Source organism: Helicoverpa zea, chromosome 9, assembly GCF_022581195.2.
Source record: "Helicoverpa zea isolate HzStark_Cry1AcR chromosome 9, ilHelZeax1.1, whole genome shotgun sequence".
Taxonomy (NCBI): Eukaryota; Metazoa; Arthropoda; class Insecta; order Lepidoptera; family Noctuidae; genus Helicoverpa; species Helicoverpa zea.
Window position 1 is genome coordinate 8236221 of NC_061460.1, and position 12501 is coordinate 8248721.

Genomic DNA, 12501 nt, shown 5'->3' on the forward strand with positions numbered 1-12501 from the left:
TTGGTATCGTACGAAAATGCAATAAAATTGAAGGAAAATTACTACAAGTAACTCGAAAAGAGATAATGAAGTACCACAATTGTATGCAAAGACTCATTAGCATTACATTATAAGATTTCTCGTGGCACAAAGACGCAAGGAAACAAGACAAGAAAAAAAAATATTTTCTAGCCAAGACGAAAACTTACAAAAAGCTTCATAAATAAAGGTAATCTCGGGAAGCTCTCCACAAGATGTTTAACAAAACGTAGCCATATTTTCTGGCGTAATCCGTTCGTTTGCATATTGTATACATAATTATTATAGTCCTCACAAAATGATTTATACCGGCGAATACGTTGAATTGGTACCAATAACGTGTATGTTACCAAATTGGGCGTTTTAGTTCATGTTTTGTTTGAAACTAACAATGACTTTAAATGAAATTCAATAGTATTAGAGTAGTTATAATACTTGATCAAAGGCTTTAGTTTTAAACATACATTGGAAATGATAACGAAATATGTTACAATTGGTTGAAAGTGTAAAGCAATTTTGCAATTATCGATAGCTTTTTTTTTCCGACGTCAAAAATCATCAAATGACCCCTCCCGCTGTGGATTAGCAGCGGTGAGGGAGTGTCAGACTCTTACTGAGTAAAAACCGTCGTGTTCCGTCATAGGCCTTTTATGTACCAGGGCCGCGGTATCTCTTTCGAACAACCCGAAGTTCGTAATAGCATTAAGAATAATTAGGTATGATTTTTGAGAACAATTACAGCTATCAGAAATGGACATTCAATTGCAATAATTGTGTTAATAGCCAGCTAACATACTTAACATCATAATCCTCTGATGGTCGGTACGTAAATTGATTTTATCAATAAATGACTAACTGATAAAATCAGTTTACAGACTAACCGTTAGTCCGTTTTAAGCAAAACTGCAAATGAAGCGCATCAAAAGCGATCAAGCGTATGATGTGGTATTGGTTAGTTGTTCCTAGAATTTGCCTGTCGCTTAATCACTATTTGTATTATTGTCAGCAAAAATCCATATCTAATTTTGCATGTCTTAACGCTCATAATGCTTTCAAAATACGTTTCTGTATCACGCTGTATTTACTGAAATTCGTATTCAACAAGCGCGGTAAGGAAAGTAATGTAAATTCACTATGAAAACATCACTACAAATAATTTCTCTTCCATATTAAAACATCAGATGAACATCATTATGCGGAACGAATCGAGCTCGCCACCCGTTTTTATGAAGAGGTAAAAATACGAACCTAAATTTTACACATTCCAAATTTACGCGCGAACACGGCACGAGAAAACAAATTTCGTAAAATAAACATAATTCATGAACATATTACTAGACAATTACTGTACATTCATTTTTTGGCTAGCGTTTCACGTTTATGGCATTCATTTGAAGTACTCAAAACCGTGAAACCGGGCTTTTCAATGTTTGGCTTACGTAAATTACGCAAAATGATTTCTTCTTCAGAAAGAGAGTACTCAATAAAAGTTCAATCTGATGAATTTATTACATTAAAATGTCTAGGTAAACATTTATTTTTTTTAAAAGATTGAAGTTTCCCAGGACGCATTGATGGATTTCTTAATACATTATGTACCAAAGAACACAAGTGCATATTTTCTCATCACCGACTTTTATAGCGTGGGCAGAAAGATAAACACCTGTTACGTTTTATATCTTCTCTTCCTCAGAACTCTGCGGAAATTTTCAAGTTGTGTTGCTCGCCCACCTTTTGCGACTGCAGCAATCATGTTAGGAAACATTTTTATTAAAATTAAATAAACAGAGCGGGAGAAGAGAAACAAAAATAACGCGGCCACTAGCGCAGTGACGCGCCGCCAATTTCAGTTTCGACACATGCGTTTCACGCGAACGCTGTCATCATATTAAAACTATTCGCGGACAAAATAAAAATCAAACGAAATCCAGTTTACGCGTTTAAAAGGATTTTTCACGCCCAAAATACTGTGTGACTTTTTTACTTGTGTTTCCTTTTCGAGTACAAAATGTTTAACAACACCACGAGTTACAAATCGAGCGGCGGCCGAAGTTATTCGAAGACATCAGAAACAAAAGTTCCAAAAGGTAATGTCAATTTTTGTTTATCTTAATATTGGAATTGGACTTGAAATTCTGTGCGAAATTACACGGCCCAGTGAACATGTACCCGCAGTAACCGCAATCCAATTGACTACTTTTACAATCAATTTGTTGGTTCAGAGTTTTTGGGTAGCTATAATGTGTGTTGTGATTTTTGCGTGTTCCTTAATAAGATTTTAATTAGTTTTATTTTCCGATATTATCTTATATTGTATTTGTTTATTTTATTGAATATAATTTAATTTCAATAAGGCGAAAATATGTAGGTAATTAACATTATTAATACTGACTGATATCATCAATGGCCGTAAAAAGAAAATTACTTAAGTAAATAAAGTACAGTCTTTGAAAATAAAACGCCTACATTATTATTTTACGTCTACTGCGATGCCGAACCTACTTAAAATTCATAGTCAATCGTCTAGGGGCACTGTAGTACCTAATTTCCTTCATTTGAATACAAGAACTTGAGAAATGGTTAGTGCCGAATTTCATATTTCTCTCTTCAAGAATAAATTCAAACGATTCTCGACAATAATTATTAGAACTAGTAAACAATTTGGTTTGTTTTGACAGAATTCAAAACAAATCTATATCTGGCAGATACCGATGAATTACGATCGTCGAAACTTTGGTAGAAAACAAGAAATTCGAATTGTTTTTATACTTTCTGAGCATCAATCGACCTTCAACGTTGAGAGTTTAATTTGTACAATCATTTCTATTTGAGGAAACGGAACTATGCGCGTTTAATTAAATCCGGATTACTAATTTGGCGTCTGTGATAATTATATTTGGGGAAAGACGATTATAAACGTCAGATAGGCATTCTCTAATGAGGGTTGCTACTTGTCAACCAAACTTTCTGACGCCCCTCCGTTCTTATAGATGTTTATAGCGTTTAATTAATATTAATTTCGACGACACTCAGAAGTTATAATATGTGCAATTTTCTGTTTACAAACAAATAAATATTCTTAATACAATTTATGATGAAACCCTTTTATACAGTTTTTTTTACCATAAACGGAGTTTTTAACCCATTTAAACTTTTGTTTCGAACGTTCTAAATACGGTGCGAGGTATCGATGATTCGAAGTAGAACTCAACAAAATATGCTTGAATGGGATGCTTCGAGAAGCTTGAACAATGCAGCAAATTGTTTCAATGCTTGCTAGTTATACGCATAGAATGTATAAACAGATCTTTGTTATTCAGAAACAGGGATGAAAGAAATGCTCTGAGAGGAAACTCGAAGGAAGAGGGAGACTTAAGGAGTAGGTACGGAGTCAATTTTGGTACGTTACTCATCTTTGTTTGGAGCATTTGTCAAGGACAGTGCGGTGTATGCGAGCCTAATGTAGAATTTGCATGTTTTGTGGCGGAAAGCAGATTTTTAGGTAACTTAAATAAATTTATTGCGTGTTGAGTATAAATAGGAAAATAATTATGGGTAATGTCAAAATAAATAGTGAATGTTTCGGAGATCTTGCTGTAAGAACTTTTTATGTTCTGGTATTTTTAAAGTAAGTGATAAGATTGATGCCACGAACTGCGTTCAACAAAAGCTAAGGGTTCTAATAATAAAAGGTATTGCTGATATACACTCAAAACGCTAAATATGTACTATCGACATAAACCTAACAGGAAGGCTCCATAACTATTCGATATCCACAAGATAGGGATTACCGAATCCCGCTTACTAAGTACGGCCAATATTTAGGGTTCGCCCACAAACGAATGATGCCGTTAAAACACTGTTTCGTATAGGCACGCATTAACTTTGCCTTTACCCGTCTTTTAGTGTTATGATAGAGATCCCATCTTCATAACAAGTGAACCACGTTGATTTACTATACGTACGGAACCTTTACTTTTTTTGGCGTTAAGGTAAATTATTATATGTATCTTTAGCTATGCTATGTTAGGTGGCCTGTTGGTTTATTTTTAGATTTTTAGGATGTTTCAATGAAATCGGTTTTATGGAACTATAAAATAAAAGCGTCATGGTGATTTATGTATCAGTGTGACGCCATAAAATTTGGCTGAATCGTTTTCGGTATGTAACTGAAAAAAAGTAATTTCAATAATAGATATTGAATTGTTACATTTAAAGTAGATTCGTAAATGCAAAAATCGTACTCCAAAACGGAACCTTCTAACTTCGGCCTCAGCATCTAGCTTAGTCTGAAAGGTTCCGTTTCTACATCAATTTCTCAATGATAAGAAACTTACATGATATTTCAATAAAAGCAAAAAAAAAAAACGTAAAAAATATGAAATAAATCCGTCTGTTAGCAGTACGTACATAAGGATGATCATGCCAATTATAGGATAATGTATCTTTTCAGCTGGAACATCAAAGCGGACGTTTTATTTTGAGGGAGATTAATGGTGTGCGTACACTTCTACGTAACATATTCGCAGGTTTTTTTAGCAGTCTTAAAATACACAGGTTCACTTCAAAGTGTGGAGTGGAATCCGACCGTGATATGGTATTTTTTTTTTTCGCAAGGATGATAATTTATTGGCTTTGTAGGAAGAAATATAAATGGGTTTGGTATTTACATCGATATATTTACATAATATTTACAAGATAAATTGAGACAATAAAAATATACATTTTCTTCCTACCAAAGAGAAAAAACCGACTGCCGACTGGTTTGACAAGTCTTCATTTTTACGAACGTAGCTGCCAAACCAGCCGGCCAGTACCAATAAGTGGCGAAAGAGGTAGGTCACCACATCACCCCCCCCCAGAGACCTTCAAGGGCGATAATAAGCTGGGAAGTGGACGCGACGTCCTGACCGCGTCGTTCTGATGACGCCATCGTCAGCCGAAGGTAAGCCTCGGTTACCCGCGTCAGGTGAGTAGTGATGAGTGTTATTGTCGAGTGGTGACTGTGGTGAGTTATGTGCGATAGTGTTGTGTGGTGAGTGTGCTGTGGTGTCAGGGTCACGCAGTATGAAGGCCGGCTTGATGCGGTCTATCGATACTGTGACCTGTTTACCGTTCACCAGTAGTTTGAACACCTTGTCACCTCGTTCGAGCACCTTGTGAGGTCCAGAGTATGCCGGTTTCAGACCACCACCAGCAGTGCAGTCCCTAAGGAACACGTGCGTGGCTGTAGCCAGCTCCTTGAAGACAAATGTCTTGAAGCGGCTGTTGTGTCTGACTGCTGGTGCTGGCTGCAAACTCCGGACAATACTCCGAAGCCTAGAAAGGTAATCGGTCATGTCGACCGTTTCCTCGACCCGCGGGTCGAAGAACTCGCCTGGAAGGCGCAGTGGCTGGCCGAACACTAACTCGGCAGCGGAAGCCTGTACGTCTTCCTTGAAGGCACTGCGCACTCCTAACAGCACAAGTGGAAGAGATTCCACCCAACTGCTGCCTGCGTGGCAGGTGATTGCAGCCTTCAGTTGACGGTGGAATCGCTCCACCAGTCCGTTGCAGGCTGGATGGTAGGCAGTGGTCCTACGATGCTGAAAGCCAGCAATGCCGGATAGGCACTTAAAGAGGGCCGATTCGAACTGCCTACCTCTATCGGTAACGATATCCGATGGGCAGCCGAATCGGGCAATCCATCCACCCAGTAAGGCCTTTGCCACGGTTTCTGCAGTGATGTCTGCCAGGGGTATTGCCTCAGGCCATCGCGTAAAGCGATCGACGGCGGTGAGACAATACCGGAAACCTTGACACAGCGGCAAAGGTCCTATGAGGTCAATGTGGATGAAGGCAAATCTCGCCTGGGGCAACTTAAAGGTCTGCAGTGGTGCAGAGACGTGCCGTGTGGTTTTAGAGCGCTGGCAAGCCAGACAACTCTGAGCCCAGTTACGACAGTCCTTCCTAACCCCAGGCCACACATAGCGGGCTGCAATCAGCCTGGCAGACGCCTTAGTACCAGGGTGACTCAAGGAGTGCAGGCTGAGAAAAATTGACCTGCGCAGCTCCTTGGGTACAAAAGGTCTAGGCGTGCCGCTGCTGAGGTCGCAGTACAGCTGCTGTTGTGAACCTGGGACGCTAACCAACTGCAGACGCAGTGAGTTGTCCCCGGCGAGCAGCTGCTGCAGCTCCTGGTCATCTTCTTGTGCTGCAGCGATCCTCTCGACGGGCACAGGTTGAGTAATCTCCTCAACCCGCGAAAGGGTATCCGCCACGACATTATCCTTCCCGGAGATGTGCCTGATGTCAGTAGTGAACTGAGCAATCAGGTCCAGGTGACGGAACTGTCGTGGGGAACAGTTTTCTTTACGAGAGGTGAAGGCGAATGTGAGAGGTTTGTGGTCCGTGTAGATCACGAAGTCACGAGCCTCCAGCATATGCCTGAAGTACTTCACGCTCTCGTAAATAGCGAGCAGTTCACGGTCGTAAGGAGAGTACTTAACCTGCGCGTCGCTCAGCTTCCTGGAAAAGAATGCCAGAGGCTCCCATGCTCCTCCGGTACGCTGCTGTAGAACTGCACCTATAGCCTTGTCAGACGCATCCGTGACCAGCGCCATCTTGGCGGTGCAGTCAGGATGCGCCAACAGTGCTGCTCGACACAGACTGTCCTTGCAGCCCTGGAACGCCTCACGTTGGTCCGCTGTGAAATTGACAGGGTGCGAACCCTTCACGGAGTCGGAGAGCAGGCTGTTGAGAGGTGCTTGACAGGCTGCGGCATTCGGGATGAACCTGCGGTAGAAATTTAGCATCCCGAGGAATCTGCGCAGCTCCCTGACCGTTTTTGGCTCAGGAAAATTCTGGACAGCCTCAACTTTGGCAGGCAACGGTCTCGTCCCTTTGGAAGAGATGTGATACCCTAAAAAATTAACCTCCGACGCACCAAAGACGCACTTAGCACTGTTGATGACCATACCATACTCTCGCAGTCTGGTGAACAGCTGACGCAGGTGCAGCTCGTGCGTCTTTTGGTCTTTCGAGAACACCAAAAAATCGTCAAGATATGCGTATGTAAAGTCCAAACCCCTGAGCATCTCATCCACGAAGCGCTGAAACGTCTGTGCGGCATTTCGAAGCCCGAACGTCATGAACGGAAATTCGAAAAGCCCGAACGGAGTCGTGATCGCAGTCTTCGGGATGTCATCCGGATGCACTGGAATCTGGTTATAAGCCTTAACTAGGTCAATCTGCGAGAAGATGGTACAGCCAGACAAGCTGTGCGCGAAGTCCTGGATGTGCCGGATAGGGTATTGATCCGGGACAGTGCGTGCGTTCAGCATCCTGTAGTCGCCACAAGGGCGCCATCTATTGCCCTTTTTAGGAACGAGGTGAAGAGGCGACGACCACGGTGACTCGGATAAACGGCAGATACCGGACCGCAACATGTCATCAAACTCAGCCTTCGCAATTTTTAATTTGTCCGGTGCTAATCTGCGTGGGGATGAAGATACTGGTGGCCCTGGCGTAGTACGAATGTGGTGTACTGTATTGTGTTTGGATGTGTCGTGTATGCCGCGAGGTCGAGTGATGTCGGGATATTCCCGCAGTATGTGTGTAAACGCGGAATCACCGAGACTCACCCTCACCGAAGACACATCATCAGAGCGGCGGACAGGCGACGCCGGGGTGGAGAGCGTAGTATGGTTGTCGATGAGGCGTTGGTTCCTGCAATCGACAACCAAATTATAATAAGACAAAAAATCCACACCTATTATCGCCCTTGTAACGTCTGCAACAATAAATCGCCAGGCGAAGTCGCGGCGCAACCCTAGGTTTAATGTTAAGCTCACAAAACCGTAAGTGTTTATCACAGTGCCGTTTGCTGCACGCAGTTCATACTCTGTTTTTCCTGATCGTCGCGGAATCGCCGACCGGGGGTATACACTGAGGTCGCTGCCGGTGTCAACCAAAAACTGTATCTTCAACCTTTGGTCGGTGACGAAGAGGCGACCAGCGCTCGGACAATCATCGGCCGCCATCACAGATTGCCCCGCGCATTTCCCGACGTTGTGTAGTCGCACGGTTTAATACACTTCTTAGCGTTATCACCGAACCGCTGGTGGTACCAGCACTGCGATCTTCTGGAGCTGGACCGGTGACGTGAGCGACTACGGGAACGGCTTCTGTTGCGGGATAACCTCTCGAGCTTGAGCGCCATCTTCTGCATCTGCCGGTTTAGCGCGGCGATCTCGGCGTGCAGACCGCTGGTGGACGACGACGGTGCAGTGGCGACGGCAGCTGTTGATGCCACCTGCGCGGGACCGGTGATGACGTGGATACGGTCCGCTAACTCGGCCAGCTCGGCCAAGTCCAGCTTGGATTGCGACGCCACTATGGTCTGCGTACCTGCTGGCAGACGGCTCGTCCACATCGTCCGCAGAAACTCCTCGGGAACACCTGGACCGGCGAGGTTGAGGAGGTGCCGGTAAAACTGCGACGGCTTCCGGTCGCCGAGCTCCTCGTGCATGAGAAGCTGCTTCACCTTCTCCTCGCGTGAAGCTGACTGCCTCTTGATGAGCTCGGCCTTGAGCTTTTCATACTTATCGCTGGCGGGCGGGTTGGCGATTATGTCTTCGACGACGTCGGCGTATTTCGGGTCGAGGTGACCCGTGACGTAGAAGTATTTCGTCTCGTCGGTTTTGATGTTCGCCAGCGCGAATTGCGCGTCCATCTGCGCGAACCAAAGCGCCGGCTTCTCAGGGTAAAACGGTGGAACTCGCACGCCCACGCGGCATGCCTCCGCAGCGTCGATGCCGACTTTGCTAGACTCAGCACCGTCAACGTCGGCTTTGCTGATCGACATTGTTGTCGTGCTCAGACGGGGTCACCAAATGTAGGAAGAAATATAAATGGGTTTGGTATTTACATCGATATATTTACATAATATTTACAAGATAAATTGAGACAATAAAAATATACATTTTCTTCCTACCAAAGAGAAAAAACCGACTGCCGACTGGTTTGACAAGTCTTCATTTTTACGAACGTAGCTGCCAAACCAGCCGGCCAGTACCAATAAGTGGCGAAAGAGGTAGGTCACCACAGCTTTAACACTTTTGACTGCATCTCCGAAGCTGAAAATATCCCCACGTCGCTCACAAAAACGCATGCTCAGAGCGGTGAGTATGGGGAATTCCCTAGGCATAGGGGTGGCCAATGTGTGGCCAGAGGTGGATGTTTTACGGCTGTGACGATGACTCTGACAAAAGTATTTTTTTATATAATCATGTTTGCTTTTTTAATTAACTATGGCCAGGTTAATGCTATTTGTATTTTTTTCTTCATCAAGCCTGATTTATTTTTGAATCTCAAAAAGATCTCTAAATCTGTCTTATCTTCAAAAGTCAACCGACTCGTTAAAACAAACCGAATAAACACTGAACCAAGAAAAGACTTCAAAAATTTTCCAAATAAATAATTCCGGATATACATAAGGAACAAAAGCCGCCTGACCTTTTATAAGCAAGCATATTTAATGAAGTTAAATCATGTGAAAGAAGGGTGCGAATAGAAATCTCAGTAATGGCCCCTACATTTTCCTCCCCACTGTTTTTCTTGGACCTTTACTTTTCAATGCCAAAATTAAATTAGGAATGAATTGTTACTGATTTTTTTATGTCGACCGTAAAAAAGACTCTTATTTTATTCTTTGTTCTTAATGTAACTAAGTTTGCTGATATTAGGACTTTCTTTAAGTACCTTTAGCATTTGGGCCGATTTGATTAGTTGTCCATTACTAATGTTAAATGTTTCCGACCAATCATCACAAATGCACCAACTTAACTAGTTCTTATTTATTTCATACTATCTGAACTCCATTAGCAAACGTTTCAGCTCAATTAACACTAAAACTGTCTGAGAACGATAATTATGCAATCATAATAAAAACGCGCAAAACTTTAAAAGAAACATAAAATAAAACGTTTCAAAGGAACGAATACAAACTTCAAAGTATTTGTTGTTCATTCGAATAGCCGTGTAGTTCTAGAAAAGCAGAGGCAATAAAATATGAAGGCGCACTGTACAATGTACATCGTCTGCATTTAAATAATATCGCAGACTGAACTTTTGCCCAGATTTTCTCCATGGTTGCCGACGCCAGAATTATCAGCGAAGCGAGAAATTAAAGTAGCCGTGAACAGCATAAAATTAACTAAGTCTCTCTTCTTGGAGTATTGAAATATTTACAGAGCGCATCAAGAAAAAATGCCGCGTAACACTGATGCTTGGGCTGATGAAACTTTTCAAAGTCCGATACGAAACTTTGGTTAAAATATCACATTAAATAAATCACTAACCCAAAAAAAGTTTTCTCCATTCGAACGTAAATAAATGTTAACACATCCGTCTCAGGCCATTAAAAAATAAACAGTACTTTTAACAATTTGATTTCACTTAATCTTCATATAGAGATAGTCTGTGGCTGGTCTTATAAATACTCTTGGTCTTTGGTATAAGTTGCCACTGGTAAGGTCTTAAGGTGGCGTCGGATTTCCCCCAACGTTCACTAACTCGCTACCATTCCATTCCATGCACTCTGATTTAAACACTTAATTGAATCAAAAGTTTATTAAATTAACACTTATCATTTGTAGGCTAGTGAAGAGGTTCATTAATGATTTATTACGCTACTGCTGAGATAATAATAATAGTATATTTCATTATTTATTTGTCTGGAAGTAGAGAAATGGTTCCTCTGTACGTCTGCTACATTTTCTTGAAGTTACAAGGCGAGATCTGTTTTAATTAAATTTGGGACAGAACTTCAGTTGAAGAACTTGACTCAAACTATTTTTGTATACTTACATATATTTTATACTAGCTTCCGCCAGCGGCTTCGCCCGCGTGGTGTGTTGATAAAAAGTAGCCTATGTGTTAATCCAGAGTATAACCTATCTACATACCAAAATTCAATCAAATCGGTCCAGCCGTTTTTGTGTGATTGAATAACAAACATACATCCATACATTATCACAAACTTTCACATTTATAATATAAGTAAGTAGTAAGATATAAGTAAGAAGTAAGATAAGCTAAGTATTGCATTGCACTTGGAATAACATCTGCTTACCATATAGGTAAATGAAGAATGATTCCATGTGCAAATCAAATAACATCAGAAATACCACGAGTATATTACTTAACATAAAACGGCACACTTCCCATCCGATCTGATTTGCTGAGCTCGCATACATCTTATTCCGAATCGAAGATCCAAACTATCAGTTAACGCGACCGTATTGAAATTCCTCACTGAACTTCGCCACTAGTGTAAAGTTTATCGAACACGGTATCATTTTACAAGGCAGTCATAATATGTATGGGGCTGCGGTATTGTTCGAAAGAGTTACCGCGGCCCTGGAACATAAAAGGCCTACGAAGGAACACTGGATTTGGATTTGATGGATTTTTAGTCAGTAAAAGTCTGAAAGTGCCCTACCGCAGCTAACACACAGCGGGAGGGGTCATTTGATGATTTTTGCCATTCTTAAAAAAAAGCATAATATGTATGTTTCTGTCACAGCGTTTACATTCATAGCGTTCCTTATAAATCTCGAGGCGACTTATAACGTGCATATCTCTTTGTGATGCGGGTGCATGGGCCCGGAACTTACCCGGCTCCGTAATCCGGGTAAGCGGATATAGCGGTTAAAAAACTAGCGTCCTCAGCCGTGTGACGGCAAGGCCGGGTATGCGTATAGATTGGGCGGCCACTTGCGCGGAACGGGTAGACAGGCCATTTGTAGTGTCAAGTTGACTTTGAGACAGATGTGTTTGGCGTATTTACATTTGAGAGAGCTTTGTGCCTAATGTATAAAAAATAAAGCCATTTTATATGACTTCAAGCAATCAATGGTTTTAGCAGCTTTTTACAGCGTAAGTTACATAAGAAAATATGTAATTTAAAGTTATAGTAGACTCGCGTAATCGTTTAATATGGATGTTTTGAATTCTCTTGATGTGAACTTTCCGCAGTCAATTTTTTTTCTGCCACACAAAACAAATGATATAATCGAAAATTGAAAAGCAAAAAAAAGTAAGCGCAAAAATCGAGTCCTAATCCGGTTTGATCGGCAGCGCTGGGCGTAATCAAACACACTCAACTAGCACGCAAACAGCTCGCCCAAAAATACGATGAAACAATATTGATTCACTCTCCGTGAGTTACTGAAATATTTATTCTGATAAGCATTATTCGTTGTTGTTCAAAAAGTTACCAACCCCACTTGATTGTGCTTAACAAAGTTTTAAATTAACACAAAAGTTGTTATTGCGAGCTGTTGATAGCTGTATTTATCATACATTTTTAACTTAACAAGCTAGCCATTATTTTCTTGCTAATAAGAATTTTTTGGCGTGTAATGTTTAAAAATGTATGAGTAGAAATCCCAGCTTGTGGTTTAGTGTTTAATTATTCAGGCGTAATGCCTTAAGTATTCA

General features: G+C 41.6%; 1 protein-coding gene across 1 annotated transcript in view; it reads left to right on the plus strand.

The window, feature by feature from the left end:
* The first annotated feature begins 1866 nt into the window (after window positions 1-1866).
* LOC124633551 (voltage-dependent calcium channel gamma-4 subunit) overlaps window positions 1867-12501 on the plus strand; it is an 83655-nt gene continuing 73020 nt past the window's right edge. Inside the window, exon 1 of the mRNA XM_047168816.1 lies at window positions 1867-2105. Coding sequence (XP_047024772.1) covers window positions 2027-2105 — 79 coding nt within the window. The 5' untranslated portion in view covers window positions 1867-2026. The remainder of the gene's footprint in view (window positions 2106-12501) is intronic.